General features: G+C 43.8%; 1 protein-coding gene across 1 annotated transcript in view; it reads left to right on the top strand.

The window, feature by feature from the left end:
* Positions 1-16,355, top strand: part of Ptprt (protein tyrosine phosphatase receptor type T) — a 679,440-nt gene that overhangs the window by 97,621 nt on the left and 565,464 nt on the right. The window contains exon 5 of the mRNA XM_090352716.1: positions 3,170-3,344. Coding sequence (XP_090208842.1) covers positions 3,170-3,344 — 175 coding nt within the window. The remainder of the gene's footprint in view (positions 1-3,169; positions 3,345-16,355) is intronic.

Genomic DNA, 16,355 nt, shown 5'->3' with positions numbered 1-16,355 from the left:
GTGAATCATGAATATTTTGCACTTAACCAGCTTCTCTTCATGTTTGTTTCTTATGGCTAATGTGGAATCACAGATGTAACCTAGCTCGAAACAAAATGGAGTTCTTTACCATTCTAGACGAGTCACAATGAAGGCTGACATCAAAGCGTGGGTAGGCTGTGTGTGTTCCTTCCAGAAGGGCTTGGGAGAAACTATAAGCCTTTGGTAACTATATGAAAGCCACTTGCCTTGCTCGATTCCTGGCCCCTTTCTCTAACTTCAAGCGAACAATCACCCCTGTCTTACATCTCCCTTCTCGACTCTCACTCTCCTGTTTGTACACACGCACGCACGCACGCACGCACGCACGCACCCTTGTGATTACATTGACAGGGTAAATACTCTAAAATGACCTCCTTTTGTTGGATCCTTACCTGAATGATGGATCTTCAAAGGGTCCTTTTCCAGGTTCTAGTGATGAGGATGTGGGAAGGCTGAATGTGGAAGGGTGAGGAGGTATCTGCCATGCTTTCCATTTTCTCATAATTGTATGGCTGATTTCAAGAGTTCCATTAATACCACAAGATATCACCATGTAGTAAGCATTTTACTGACCTTCTCATTTATGACTCTCAGAGACTCCATTATAGACCAGTTATCTTCAGGGGAAGCTATCTTAGACTTGGAAACAACTACAGATGAGAAATTTTATGTCAGATATATTTAATGTTTTGTGCATTATTTTTCAAATTTCTTTATCCTTTAGAGTCAGTATTTTTTGAGCATCAATTATTTGACTTCCTAAATCTTAGCAAATGAAAGGCTGGCCCCTTCCACTCCCTTTTTCTCCCCTTTCCTCCTCTCTCCTCCCCTCCCCATTTTTCCTCTCTCCTCTACTTTCCTCTGTCTTCTTGCTTTCCCTTCCTTTCCTTCTGTTTCCTTCTCCTGCCCTCCCTTCCCCTACCTTCTCTTCTCTCCTCCTCCTCCTCCTCCGCCTCTCCCTCCTCCTCCTTCTCTCCCTCCCCCTCCTCCTCTCCCTCCTCTTCCTCCACTTTTTCCTGCCTTCCTTTTTAATCTCTCATCCATCCATCTATTCTACATCCTTCTTCAAAGCAAGATGCATTCTGGTGTTGATCACCATCTCCTCTACTTGTCACTGCACTGTCAAGAAAAGGGAAGTTTCCTGTAGTGCCTGGCATCTTATACTTACATCTGAGTGGCTTGCTCTCTTCCTAAGTTTACCAAGCATGGGCAAGTGATGAACAGTTTTAACCCTTAGTAACTCCCCTTCCCCTGCACTGTCTTCTTCCTGATCCTGTTGGGTAGTTTCTGGAAAGGGCAGGGCTCTGATCGCCTCTTACACTCTCATAGCTTTTTAAAGATATCATTGATTTTTTTATTGCGCAGTGTGAAAATGATGCACATGTGAGCCAGACAGCAAAGAGACTGAAAAGAAGGAAAAAAGAAGGAAAATGAACCCTCTGAGCTTCCCTCTAATCTGAAGCCAGCTTGCTGTCTAGCTGCTCTCAGATGGGGAGCTTGGTCAGCTCACATTGCTCCTGAGACGTGCAGGTGCCTTCTCCCTTCCAGAGGCAAAGTCAGACAGGTGTCTTTACTTGTTCCTGGGTTCCTTTCCTGACATGCCTCAGATGGGAGATGGGCTGGAAGAGGATAGAACCTAAAGTAATCAGCCATGTGGTGAGACCATTTACATTGTTGAGGGAGAATCCTGGAAGACTGAGGACATGGCAATCATAAGACTCAAGGTTTCCCTCAATCCAACCAGACAATTAAAACCACTCTACTTCACTTGAATATAACACAATTTAAATCCAAGTAGGCAGCGAGGGGATAAAGTCTTGGGAAAGCATGTTTGACTTCAAGCTGGAAAGCTCAAATGAGGGACTTACATGCTCTACAATTTATTTAACCTCCTTGATATTTGAATTCTTCTGAGAAGAGCAGCACCAGTGCACATCTTAAATAAGCTAGTGAGAATTGCATGAAAATACTCAGTTCAGAGTCTGGCATGTGCTAGGTGCTCAGTAAATGTTTACTCCAACCGTATCTCCACGCTGTGTCTTTCCAGTTGTCATAACTTGCACCTGGACTGTGTCTTGTTCTAAGGCAGAATATCACAACTCAGATTCAGAATGCTACACACACACACACACACACACACACACACACACACACACACACACACACACACGATAAAAGAAAACCCTGTGTATTCACCTTGCTTCAATGAATGTCTACCAAGTTGGCCTTGGAAATGAATAGAGCAATGATGTGTGGGAAGCTTACACTTTGCCTGAAGGTTTTAAGAGAGAAGAGATTGTCCCAGGGACCCAGCGAGTAGCACATGGCCAGGACAAAAGAGGTTGAAAAGCCTCCTGTACAGGTGGGCCTGGGTTTGTGGCTTGGATACCAAGTTACCAACTGTGGGACTGTAAATCAGGTCACCTGTTACCTTTTCCACCTGGGCTGGGTTTTCGTTAGTTTACCTAAACATATTTTAAAGGCATACTATGGTTTCTGCTTAAGTGATGAGGGGAACAAAGAAGGAGAGGGCTGAAGGATGAAGGGCAACCTCAAATGAGGCCAAGCAAGAAGCCAAAGTGGAGCTGGGTACCAATGGCTCACTCCTGTAAGCCCAGCTGCTCAGGAGGCTGAGATCAAGAGACTGCAGTTCGAAGCCAGTCCCTGCAGAAAGGCTGGTGAGAGCCTTGTCTCTAGTTAACCACATAAAAGATGAATGTAGAGCTGAAATGATACATGCCAGCCTTGAGTGAAAGAGCTAAGAAATATACCTAGTTCCTGTGCCCCAGTACCAGTATGCACACAGACACACAGACACAGACAGACAGACGAATGGATGGACACACACACACACACACACACACACAGACAGACACACACACACACACACATCCAAGGTGATTAGAAGGGACTTTACCCTTGTTTTCTTCTCACCAGGAATCCCTCCTCTTGCCTCTTGCCACAGCTCAGACAACTTTCCTTTTGTCCTGAGTCAGTTCACCAGCAGAAACCAGGGTGAACACTTCTCACTGTTCTTAGGCAGTCCTGAATCTCAGAAACACGGCAGTAGGGGAAGTACCCATGTGAGATGGTTGCCTGGAAGCCTGGAATGCTATGATCGCTTCTCTTGTCTTCCTCTGTCCTGCAGCAATGGAATGGCAGAGACACGGCTCTCATGGTCACTCGTGTGGTCAACCATAGACGCTTCTCGGCCACAGTCAGTGTGGCAGACACCACCCAGCGCAGTGTCAGCAAATACCGCTGTGTGATCCGCTCGGATGGGGGGTCTGGCGTGTCCAACTATGCAGAGTTGATCGTGAAAGGTGAGTGCCACAGGCCCACAAGGCCATCTGTGCCCCATCCCTATAGCCTTGAGCTATATCACACCTTCTTCCTGCTGTTCCCCTCACCTTTCTCATGTGACGTGGATGCCTCTTGCTCCCTCCCACCACCCCCAAACAGGAAGCTATTGTGAAATTTTACAACATGGCATTGCCACTCAAGGCAGAAGAGTGGCACTGCCACTCACACACGTGTGACACTTGCAGGACAGCCTGCCTGACAGGCCACACAAGGGACATCACTAAATGTGATCCTGTTTTGTACTTCAAGTCAGGAAGAAACAAACAAATGAATGTCCTTGGCAGTACACGGCAGCTGTGTTCCTGTACAATTGTTTCTGAGGGATTTTTTTTTTAATTGAAAATCTCATACAATGACAATATTTGGGGAGGATTTTTCTAAATAAATGATCTTGGCCCTCATTCGCCTTGATTCAATTATTTGAGGTTTTCTGCCTCTTGATCACCTTATTTTTTGTATACTTTCCAGGAAAAGTGTATACAATGTTTCCTCGGCTGTTTTTATCCCCAGGAGGGGAGTGTCCTGCTTATCTTTAAAGCTTTAGCTCAGTTCTATTATCAGGCTTAATGGGTAGATATTATTGCATCCAAAGCAGTTTCCTGGATTTTTTTGTCTGTGCTTTGCTTGTTTCAGACAGGGTCTCATCTGTCTAGAGGCTGCTGTTGAACTGTAGTCCTCCTGTCTCCACTCCTGAATGCTAGGGTTATAGGTATGCCCGCCTTGCTGGGCAACATTTTCCTGTTTCTAAAAAGTCCCCTTTTTTGCAGTTATCTAGGTAATTCCAGGTGTTTTTATGTTTGTTTTTTTTTGTTCATTTGAGTACACAATAATTAACACCTCATGGAGTTTTTCTAAAGAGAGCGTTTTTATTGCAATCAGTGGAGTCTTTCCTTAGGACAAATTCCCCAGAGGTAAAGTTGGGAGGGTCAAAGCATCAGAATATCTTGATAGATTTTTTTCTTTGTGTTGCAATATTGTATTTACAAAAGAAAAAAAAAGAATTTGACAATTTATGCTGGTAGCAACAGTGTATGAATGTACTCATTTTGCCTGTGTTATGTTCACCGATTAAAATTTCAATATAGCCTAATTTAGTGAATGAAATAATGAAGCTGCTCATATTACACCAGCTGTGGAATGGTATTTGGTGTGTTTGAAGAGGGAGAAAGCATTGATCAACCCACTGAAGGGTTTGGTGTTGGTTTTGTAAAGAGTGGGTTGGGGTGAAAGCTTGCTCTCTCTTTGTTGGCAACCACATGATTCATCAGTGGCTTTACTGCCACTCGCATGGAAATTTGCTCTCTGGGACTCTGCTCCAAGGCTGTTTGACTCTAAATGGATATTTGCATGGCTGAGGATGTGTCATCTCTGAGGACTCAACTTTAATATTACCTTCTTCCAGAGAGCTCCCCTGCTTCTTCTACTGATCACATTCTAGCTCATCTCTTTGTCCTCTAGTCCTATAGCAACTATCAAATGATGTTGACAGCTTCCCTTTATTTATTCTGAGTGGCTGTAGTCTGTCTTTTTAGGCTGTTGCTCCCATGACAGAGGGAGAATTGTTTGCTTGGTTCTAAGTACCGCCAAGTGTTCAGCCTTGGCATGGGTTTTGTGTTTACTGAGCCATGTGAACTGGCCAGTGGCTGACTATTTTGACTTGGGCAGTCAGTCATTTCCTAAGACGTAACTTAAAACGTGGTGGAGTGATGGATGAGTGAATGAATTGCCGGCCGCAGCGGACATTCATTTAATCACGGTAATGTCACGAACACTTAAGCCAAAGATCAACTCATTAGGCAATTGTGAACCAAACAACTTTTATACACACAAAAATCATCTTTAAATTCATTTACATGGGGTGCCATTAATCTATAAAAGAAGCCATCACTTTCATTGGCTCAGGCTCATTATCTTTGCTTTTTGGGTGTCATAAGATTGATTTGTGTGGCATAGTGGCCTTTGCAGTCCTTTTAGTGACTATGCCATTTTCTGAGCTGTACCCTGGAAAACTGAATGCACTCTTCTTATGGCTGCCCTTCTGTTCTGGACTGGGAACTATATAAGTGGATGTCCTGAGTTTCCTTGAGTTCTTCTTGGTCTTATACTAGTGTGGGCTTGGGGCAACACAAGTAACTGATAGTAGAATAAAATGAATGAGCATGAACACAGATGCTGCATTCTGATATCTTCATGCACAAACAAATGAGATGAGAATATGCTTGTCTTATCCTTTCCATGTCCCCTATTTTTTTAAATAAAAATATGTTAGGGAGGTTTTACATTTTCTTTCCCGCCATTCTTTCCTTCCTTGTAAATTAAAATTCATCACATTTCTTTTTTTAAACAATGTATGTTTTAAATTTTGGAGAATTCTATATCTCTGATGGTTTTAAATCTTCAAATAACTGCTAGTAGGAGTCTAAGATTGACAGTAATCTACCTTTGTTGCAAATAAGGAAACTCTTTTCTTTTTTGAGACAAGGTTTGACTATGTATCCCAAACTGGCACTAAATTTATCATCCTCTTGCAAGAGATGTATGCTATTTGATCACAGATAGTGAGAGGGAAGACTTAGATTGACAGTGTGTAGGAACCCAGGATACTAAAGCACCATTGCCTTGACTTGAAGAGGTGACCTCATCATCCTTGATGGGCTATGCAAGCTAAGTAAGAGTTCACATGGGCCCCAGATGCACTGAGCAGTAAGACCCAGCAGCCACCACTGCTCTGAATCCCCTCACCTGCAGCTTCTGCCACGACAGTTGAAGGCATGTTTTAGTGGTACCCTGCTCCCTCACTGAGGTTAATAGGTTGGAACTCTCTGTAATCTTGTTTCATTTTATTACACCTTGATGACATTCATCCATATTTTTGGCATGGAGATTTCCCTTTTATTAAGGCCTATATCTGTCTCATTTTAATATTCAGTTGGTGACAAACCTTGAGCTTGATCCCTTGAACATTTTGACAAGTCCCTTCACGTATGTTATCCCATTTCTCCTTAATTGCAGCTGTGCACATTGATTCTATTTCAATTTCTTTTATGGCAGAGAGAACCCACACAGCCAAGTGGATAAGCCCAGGACAGCCTTAGGGGAGACTTCTGACATGGGTCTGGCTCATACTGTTTAGGCCACACTGGAGGGCCTGGAGACTGTGGTCCTGTTGGTAAACTGGCATCACAATCTCATGAAGAGTGCCAAAGAGACACAGATGACAGGCAAGCAAGCAGGGCTTATGGCATGCATGTGCATGCATATATGCACATGAGTGTGCGTGCGCACACACACACACACACACACACACACACACACACACACACACATACACACACAGAACAAAACAAGAGCTAGCAGTATCCATGCTAAAGAAGAGAATGAGAGGCAAAGGCACCCAGAGAAAGGACAACCTGTCTCCCAGGAGTGTGAGCCCAGCAAGAATTTGGAGGTTGTGAATAAGAGCCTCTGGGAAGCCAACTTCTGAGTGTTGACTCACTTTCCCTCCTTCCATATTTCCCCCAGAGCCCTCTATCTTGGCTGAGTCAAGATACATAAACACTCCAACACTGACATAGTCACACTTCTGAGAAGTTCCACAGTAAGCTATTCATCTACTCTTATGCAAGGAAAGGAGAAAAGCTGAAACGCAATGGGAAAATATTCTCAGGAGTCAAGCACTGTCCTAGGGGCTGAGGAGGGAGCCTGCGTTTGTTCTTCCTGCTCATCACCCAGCAGGGTGGGTTGAGTAGGCAGGAGCCTACTCTTGCAAGGCACAGAAAGAACAAGATCCTTCATGGATACCCTCCCTTAGGCTCCATTCAAGCATCAGGATAGAACTCTGAGCCGAGACACCCAGATTGGAAGCCTAGCCCCATCTTGTCCTAGCTCTGTGACCTTGAACATGACATAAACCTCTCAAGGTCACAGCTGGCCTATCTGGGAATGGGGATATAAGATTCCTCTCTCCAAGGCTGTGGTAGAATAACAGAAGCCTGAGTCCTAAGAATCATGCCTTAGTAAACATGCTCAAAAATATTTAAATCAAACAAATGACCCATCCAGATAAGGAAAATCCATAGGAGTCTGTGAGTAGAACAAGACACCTGGCCCTGCTTCCGGCTTGAGTGGCTGGTGTTCTTCCCCCACAGGGTGATGCACAAGCAAAGGGAGAGGGAGAAACAGAAAAATATTGGTTTGGTAACACCTGGGTCCTGGGGACTGTGCATAGCCCCACCCAGTCCTTCTTTTACTTAGGAGTGAGGAAAGCTCAGTAGCTGGTCACAGTGTGGTCATCCAGCCAGCCACATGGGCCCATCTCCTCCACCTGGCATCTTTAGAACTCTGGCTGTGCTGTGGCTGAGAGCCCACAGGACTTGGTGTCTGAGGGTGCTGGGTGCTGGTGGTCCCCTGTGAGGCTATTTACAGAAGGTGCTCATGCTAAGCCCAGCAGTGGAGGGCCAGATTGGGACTCTGCCTTTCCTCACACAAGTCAGCTAGCTCAGGACTGGCTGGCTCGTGGCCATCCTGGCACAATGGAGATCAGGGCTGCGGAACAGGCAGCCTAACTCGAGTGTAGGTAATATCAAATTCTCCGGGTGACACACAGACTGCAATGAAAGCAAATTGGAATTACTTAATTTCGAAGAGCTGTTTATTGAGTTGCGATAATGTACTGGGTATATGTTAGATTACTCTGTAATTGAGGTTTTTCTCAGTTGACAATCCAGCCTCTCAACCTACCTGTTCCAGGCCAGTGCTCCTGAGCATACTTATTTCCTCTCTCTTTCTGGTCTTCTGAGTATCTTCTATTTCAAGGTGTTTTAGCTCTACTCAAGGACTTGCATGCCTTCGACAAAAGTTATTCAGCTGCATCCTGATGAAATGATTCTAATTCATCAATCTGTTGGGGGTGATTTTTAAACCAGGTCTCTGATTTTATTTAACAATCTGCCCACTGCCCAGAACGCCTATCAGTATGGGGTTAGTGTCTCGAAAACACGTAATACAGGTGGGACTCCTCGGATATTGCGATATACCTACCACTGTGAGTCTGATGTAGGGTACCCCACTGGGGTTAAGTGCAAGGAAGTATGGGGCCGGGAGAGTGGCCTAGTGGTAGAGTGCTTGCCTAGCATGCACAAAAACCCGGGTTCGATTCCTCAGTACCACATACATAGGAAAAAAAAAAAAACGGAAGTGGTGCTGTGGCTCAAGTGGTGGAGCCCTAGTTTTGAGAAAGCCCAAGGACACTGCTCAGGCCCTGAGTTCAAGCACCCAGACTGACAAAAAGAAGAGTAGAAAGTATGGGTTGAAGCACACATGAGCTTCAATGTGAATCATGGTAACCCCAGCCTACTTTTCTCATCTTCACAATGGGATAAAGATATCTAATGGAGTCCTTGTTATAGAGACAGTACAATAGCATATATATATATACACACATATGTACTTTATATGTATGTATATATGTATGAATGAATGTATATGTGATATACACATACATCTTGATTCAACAGAGAGTCCAATCCTACTATAAGGAAAACACCTACAAAATTCTATCTGTGACTACTAACAAAATTAGTTTTATCATATTATTAGGGCATATTGTCCAAAGACAGGGTTCAATTTTTCCCCATATTGACATATCCTAGGGATAGTTAAGTTTAGATCATGGGAAGGTCTGCCCTTTTCCAGATGGGGATTTAGGTTGTCAAATCCAGCCCACTGGTTGAGGTCAGTTGTAAAATGCTTTATTTCCCTTGTGTGGTCTTGTTTCCCTCCCTTTCTTTGAAATATTTTGTCTCTGTGCTAAGAAGCTTCTTGAAGTCATGCTAGGGTCTTCATCATGGGTTGGCAGCAGTAGCCGACCCATTCTGTAGGAGCGTGCTACACAGTTGATTCCTGTCCTCATGTGACCCATTTTGCTCTGCCCCTTGTCTCTGTAGTAACTTGAGCTTCCAAGCTCTGCTCCGGATGGCTGGAACAACTGACTAGCTACTGTCTTCATTTGTTTAGTGAATGTTTATTGAATCTAATCAGGTATTGGTACTAGAACCTTGTGTCTGGCAAGATCACAAGCAAACCTATGATACACAGCCATGGAATTAATGTCAGGCACCTGCTGGACTAGTTTACAAATCTTAACTATAATCTCTGTCCTAAGGATTTTTTTTTGCCAGTCCTGGGGTTTGAACTCAGGGCCCTGAGCATTGTCCTTGGGCTTTTCCCTCAAGGCTAGCACTCTACCACATGAGCCACAGCACCATTTCTGACTTTTCTATGTATGGAGTACTGAGGAATTGAACCTGGGTCGTTGTGCATGCTAAGCAAGCAATCTACCTCATGTATGCTAGGCAAGCACTCTACCACTAGGCCAAACTCCCAGCCCCCAAAATTATCTCTCACATTTTATTTGTTTGTTTTTTGTTATTTTGTTTTGTTTTTGTGGGGCATGGGGCTTGAACTCTGGGCCTAAGCACTGACCCTGAGCTCTTCAGCTCAAGGCTACCACCCTACCCCTCAAGCCACAGCCCCACTTCCCATTTTCTAGTGGTTATTCGGAGATAAGAGTCTGACATTCTTTAGTGCCTGGGCTGGCTTTAAACCTCGATCCTCAGCTCTCAGCCTTCTGAGTAGCTAGGATTGCAGGCATGAGCCACCATGCCTGGCTTGTCCTAAGTGTTTTTAATATCCCTTTTGGTGAAAGAAGGCACGGCACAGAGACTCAGAGAAGTTATAAAGCTTTTCCCAGCTGACAAAATGTTGAGTTAGGTTTGCCTGTCTCATCTTTCTATACCACATGCTTTGAAAACCCTACTCTGGTAGGTCCTCCTGTTGGATCTGAGCTGAGGAATGTGGTCTGTAAACATCTGAGAGGCCTGCTGTAAATGGCCCTATCTGAGCTGGATCTTGTGGCCTCAGAAGGTTGTGATCTGGCACAGACTGGATCAGTTTTGAGATGTAAGTGGTGGTCATGTTTGGGGCTGTTTAGGGAGGATATGTGTGCTCTTTGTACTGGAGTTTTATGTGAGGGACTTCTGTTCATGATTCATGGGCAGAATGCCAACACTCACAAGGTCTCTGCATGCAGCTCTTAATCTCTTCCCCCACTGCTGCCTGTATACAGTGGACATCCAATCAGGAATCTGGGTATAGTCAAAGGCCCAACTAGTATTTGAAGAGGAGCAAAAGATAGGTGACATGGGGGCTGGGACCCCTGCAAGTAGGTGAGACGCTGAAGTTGAATGCTTGGTGTTTACTTGTGATATAGTGAGCTGGAGAGGGTTGGGGGAGAAGCACACAATAGCTAAGATGGGCATCTGGAGCTGAGTTCTGCTAGGAAGGTCTGAGGTTCATTATAGAACTCAGAGTGTTAGGAAGTTGGAATACCTATAGCCAACTTCAACTAACTATTGACTAGTACTTCTCTTGAGGGTGCTAAATTTCCTAGTATTACTATACTATTGCATATGGCTGAGACCTGTTCTCTCCTGGTCTTTGGAGAAAGTTGATGGCCACTGAGATTTGGCTGTGGCAGTCAGAAGTTACCCTATATGCACGGAAATGATAAAGCCAAGAAATGGGAGTAGAATACAGAAATTCTGTTCCAGAGACCCCATATATCCATGTCCTTGTTAGGTGGTAAAGGCTGCCAGCTACTGCTTTGTTACTGAGATCACCAGGAGAGGACAAGTGTATTTTCAGAGTAAAAGCAAAGCCAGCAGCAATATCTTCATTGAGACATCCAGGGAAGGGGAGGTGCATTCTGGGAGAAAAGATGGAGCCAACAGTCACAACTTCATTGAAAACACCAAGCAAGAGAGGACAGGTGCATGCTGGGAGGAGAGGTAGAACCAGCAGCCATATCTTGAGAGAATCAGGGGAGGTTAGGTGCATGCTGGGAGAAGAGATAGTGCTAGCAGTAGCCACTCAGTTTTGTTTCTGGAATCTCTGTTGGACTGTGAATGCTCCTTTAGAAGTGGACTTTCTTGGCTGGGAGTTTGGCCTAGTGGTAGAGTGCTTGCCTAGCATGCACAAAGATCTGGGTTCGATTTCTCAGTCCTACATACATAGAAAAAAGTCGGAAGTGGTGCTGGTTCAAGTGGTAGAGCTTCTAGCCTTGTGAAAGTCCAGAAACAGTGCTCAGGCCCTGACCTCAAGCCCCGGACTGGCAAAAAAAAAAAAAAAAAAAGAAGTGGACTTTCCTCAGAGGTGAAAGGAAAGCTGTACTGCTTTCTAAGTGATGCCAATGACCAAGCTTGGGGAACGAGAGCCTGGGCAAGGGTATGACCTCTCTTCTGTGTAAACTCCATCTCCTAAGTCTTTGTAGAACCTACTACTTTCTACTACCTGCTTGTCCCCTCCTTAATTCAGATGGGTAGAATTTCCACTCAGAAAATACTAGTTAAGTGTCCTGAGTTTTCTGGGATGGCTGCTTAGGTCTGCTGTTGTAGCAGAAGAAGCTCCAGGAAATGTCCAAATAAATGAATATGGCTGAGTGCCCCCCAAAATCAAAAACCAAAAACATCAAGAAAGCATTATTTACAGAGGCTGACTGAAGGCTGGATTTGAGCCAAAGGCTACAGTGTGATGATTGCCAATCCCTACCCTAGTCTACCTCGGTCCCCACTCCCTCCACTCTTCCCCACCGAGGTCTGTTCTCTATCCATAAGCCCACATGACAGGATAAAAACAAGAGAAATAGCAGCAGTTGCCTGCACAAATCTTAGAATGTTTCCTGTCACCCTCAATCCAAACTTCTCATCATGGCCTTCCAATATGGCTCCCTTTTATTTCTCCCATCAGTTATAAAACTTAAAAATACGATTCAAAAGGAAGGAAAGAGTGGCCTATATGCCATGGAAGCTGCATGACGGTGGAGGGAGGAGTTGGGACCTCTTTAGTGGATCTGGCAAGAGAAGTATAAGAACCCTTCTCATTCAGGGACTGTTCCATGCTCTGGGCACAGAAGGAACACTTCTTTCTCTTTAATGAGCACAGTGTGATACTAGGATGTTCTCTCTGCAAAGAAAGAGGTGGCTTAAAGAGATAGATATATTTATTATCTCTAGTCACCAATGGCAGTTTTTCCATTTTTGAGGTTTCTGCTGTTGCTTGAGCTCTCCTAGTTTGCTTTCTGCCTCCGAGCAAGCTCTGCCTTGTTTGTTGATGTGTTTCTTTTTCCTTTTACCTGACATTTGTGGCTTTCCCCTTCATTCTTTTGTTTCTATCCCGGAAGCTAGTGCTTGGTAGTTCCCTGTGTTTCCACCAGACTTGATTACAATTTGAACTTTCCATGCACATGTCCCCGGCCTTACTACTTTTGCTGTCTGCCATGTAGTTATTAGAATAATCGTTTTAAAAAATCAGAAGCCAAAAGCCTTCTTGACCTTTATTAGTCCTCTTCAAGGGAAGACTTGTCATGATAACCCTACCCATCTCCCCAAGAGTCCTGTGTCCTGGAGCCCAGAGACTTGAACCAATGTATGAACATTGAGGCCCTGCAATTCCCTTTTGCCTTCTCTATGATATGTGTGAACTTGGCTTTCAGAGCAGGGAAACGTCAGCAGCCTCATCCTTATCCCATTTTTTAGGCTTGTAGCAAGATATCTGAATGCTTAGTTTCTCTTTTTTTTTTTTGTCTTTTTTGTCTTTCTGCAATCTTAATGTTTCTGAATGGGTGCCATGATCTTTTACTGTAATTGCTGCTTTCAAAGACATGTGGATTATACATCAGAGATCTTGGTCTCAAATCCAGGTTCTGCCCTATATTTCCTTTTGTGAATTAGGACCATTGTTCCCCAACTCTCTGAGCGTAAAAGGAGGATAACAATGCCAGCCCCCCAAGATTTAGAAGCAGGCGTGCGGATGTAGAAATCCTAGGCAGTCAAAGTTGTCCTAACCCAACTATCTCACCCCTATGTTTTCTAGCTCTCCCCGACACACTTAGTCTTTGGCTCCCCCAGTCCTTGGTAATGTCCCCATTAGCTTTTCATAGGAAGAGAGAAATGACAGATGGGATAAAAGTGAGGAACTTAACTTGAACATATGTGTGTGGGGGAAGCTAAACGGGGAGCTCTCTCTGTATATTGTACTCCATACAGGCACAGAGACCAGCTTATTTTTAAAGAAGCGTAAATGTGGATAAATAAAACCTGACAAGTATTGGTTTCCCTGAATTATTTTGACTACTTCCTCAGCTGCATGCCGATGTGTTGCATTAACAGTTTTAACGCATTTGGAAATTAAATCAAATGGCAATTGCATTAAATTCTCGCTCACTTGAAACATTACCCTCCAGTGTTCAAGTGGAAGTATGAGCTGGGCTGGGGAAGGAGCTGCAAAGGCTATAGTTAGCTACCATTTGTGGACCAGTTACTGCGTACCAGACATTTCACTGGCTATCTGGACATGGTGTCTCATTTCGTCATCACTATGGGCCTATGTTGCTGGTGACAATGCAGAAACCTGATTCTTCAGTGTCATTCAGAATCACACAGCCCAGGCCTGGCTTCTTTCTTCTGCAGAAGAGACTCTTTCTGACCATCCTAATGTGAATACTGTGTCCCATAATTTTCCATTCTCATACAGACTTATGAAGGATCTTGTTCTTTGGGAACTAAGTTGGAGGCACAGCTAAGTTCACTTAAACCACAGTCTCCAGCTTTGGAAGGATGCTCAGATCATGGACACTCTTCTCACTATACCCTAAGGAGATTTGATCATCATAATTGTGATGGGGGATATATGGACATTTACTGAGTAGAGCTCAGAGATGTTGCTAAACTTCCTGTAATACTCAACACGATTGGTCTTTGGGCTGGATCATTCATTATTGCAGCTTTAAAGAATGAAAGGATCCAGCTTAGTTTGAGAGACTGGCCAATATATTTCCCATGGTACTGCTTGATCCTTGAGGTCCTAGTGTTCAGCTGAAATCCTATCAGCTCTTGGACAGGTGGGATATGTGGTTTGGGAAGGAAAACCAGCCCTTATGACCAAGGACTACATTTCCCAGAATGTTTCTCACCAGGTTCTTCTGATTGGTCAGTAGAACCAGAGCAGAATTAGTATAGGTTCTTTCAAGTTCCCTTTAAGAAGTCATTCTCCATACCTTCTCTTCCCTCTGCGGTTACCTAGACACAGAGAACTCCAAGCTTCTAGGAGTCAGCAAAGTCATCTTGTTGAACAAGGCTGAACCACCTTGTAGAGGAAAAGTGTAGGTTAGGCAGGCCTGTTATTTGCATATAATTGTGTTAAGCTACAGTGTCTTGGGGATTTGTTTGCTATATAGCAACTGACATCTTAATTGATACAAGTTTGATCAAGAAAAGCCGTTCACAACCCTCCTAGGCTTAACCACTAAACGTTTTCTAACTGGCTTAGAAACAAATGGGAAGATGCTTCCTTTCCTTCCATTGATAAACAGGCTCAATTCCAAGTTCTGAAGGTTGCTTAATAAATCTTCTTTTTGGTGGGGGGGAAAGTTTGTTGAATGTTTTTAGATTCAGAAAAAAATTTAACTTGTCCTAATTGCTATTTATTGATATAGTTCACATGTTTCAGAAGACATAAGGCAGACATATGTGTCAGGGTTAAGGAAAAGAGCAGAAGGTGCCCTTGGCTATGGTCAGTGAAGCTCAGGTAGAGTCTGGGTAATGCATTGAGTTGTGATATAGATGGGTCTGAAACCAGGATTCCAGGACTGGTGATATTCCTGTCAGTCAGGACCTGATATAGAAGGCAGAGTATTCAGATGTACAGTCAACTTAGACCTGATGGAGTCCAATGGCTTCAATGAAGGATGAATGTCATGGAGAGATAAGGTAGAGTCAAGTGTTTTGAACTTCAAAACCTAACACTGCCAATCATTTAGAAATGATCCCCAGAAAAGAACTGCAACAACATATTTAAATACCCGAAAGACAAAACTGAAACAATAAGCAGGAATCAGATGTGGGGAGGAGGGGAATAGGGGAGGGAGGGAGGGAGGGGGGAGAGAGAAAGAAAGGAAGAAAGAAAGAGAGGGAGGGAGAGAAGAGAGGAAGAAAGAAAGAAAGAAAGAAAGAAAGAAAGAAAGAAAGAAAGAAGGAGAGAGAAAGGAAGGAAGGAAGGAAGAGAGGGAGAGAGGAAGAAAGAAAGAAAGATAGGACAGACAGAGGGAAAAAGGGGTGAGGAAGAGGGAGAGAAAGAAAGAGTGAGAGAGAAGAAATGGAGATATAAAGAGAAAGGGAGAGAAAAAGAGAGACAGAGACAGAGACAAAGACAAAGACAGAGACGGAGAGAGAGCAATGACCAAGTCCTATAAGCAGTGAGTTTTCTCACATACACATTGCATTATTGAATTGTTCTGGTATTCCACTTGTGTCTGGCCCCATGTATCTTCCTTCCTGTCTAGAGAGCTCAGGAAAAGAGATTAAAAAATGAAAACTGAGGGAGGATATAGCTTCCATTTTGCTTCTAGTTAGACTTGAAATACCATTTCTTGGGGCCTCAACTTCCCTACTTGTCAAGAAATCGTTGCATTATACAGATGTGGCTCACTTATTTCCTCTCCTAAATAACAGAATGTGTTTCTAAGATAGCATGAGCAAGAAAAGATAGAGCTTGGATAAATCACGGGGCTTCTAGAATAGTACAAAATCGTTATTTCCCCACCACCTGGTCAGGTGGAATTATTTTCTACTTTAAAGATTTTCTTTTCTTCCCTAATGCTTCTTCCTATTTCATGCTTTCCTAGACCTAATACAAAAGGGAAGCTTGAATTTGGCCTCTTTTCTTTTCCAATGAGATGAGTCTGCACCAGTCTTTTATTATTAATCAGAGTAGCATGCCTGTTTCTTTCTGTGTGTGTCCAGGGGCAGTTGTGACTCATGTCCAGACCCGTAAATGGAGCCTGTTCCTTTTCTGATGGAATGCAGCCTGCTGACAAGGAACAGACAGATATAATCAGAGTGGATGTTCATCTATTC

This window comes from Megascapheus bottae, chromosome 18, assembly GCF_031878675.1.
Source record: "Megascapheus bottae isolate mThoBot1 chromosome 18, mThoBot2.hap1, whole genome shotgun sequence".
In the NCBI taxonomy this organism is placed as follows: Eukaryota; Metazoa; Chordata; class Mammalia; order Rodentia; family Geomyidae; genus Megascapheus; species Megascapheus bottae.
The sequence above is the reverse complement of the archived record's forward strand: the minus strand, read 5'-3'. Positions and strand labels throughout refer to the sequence as shown.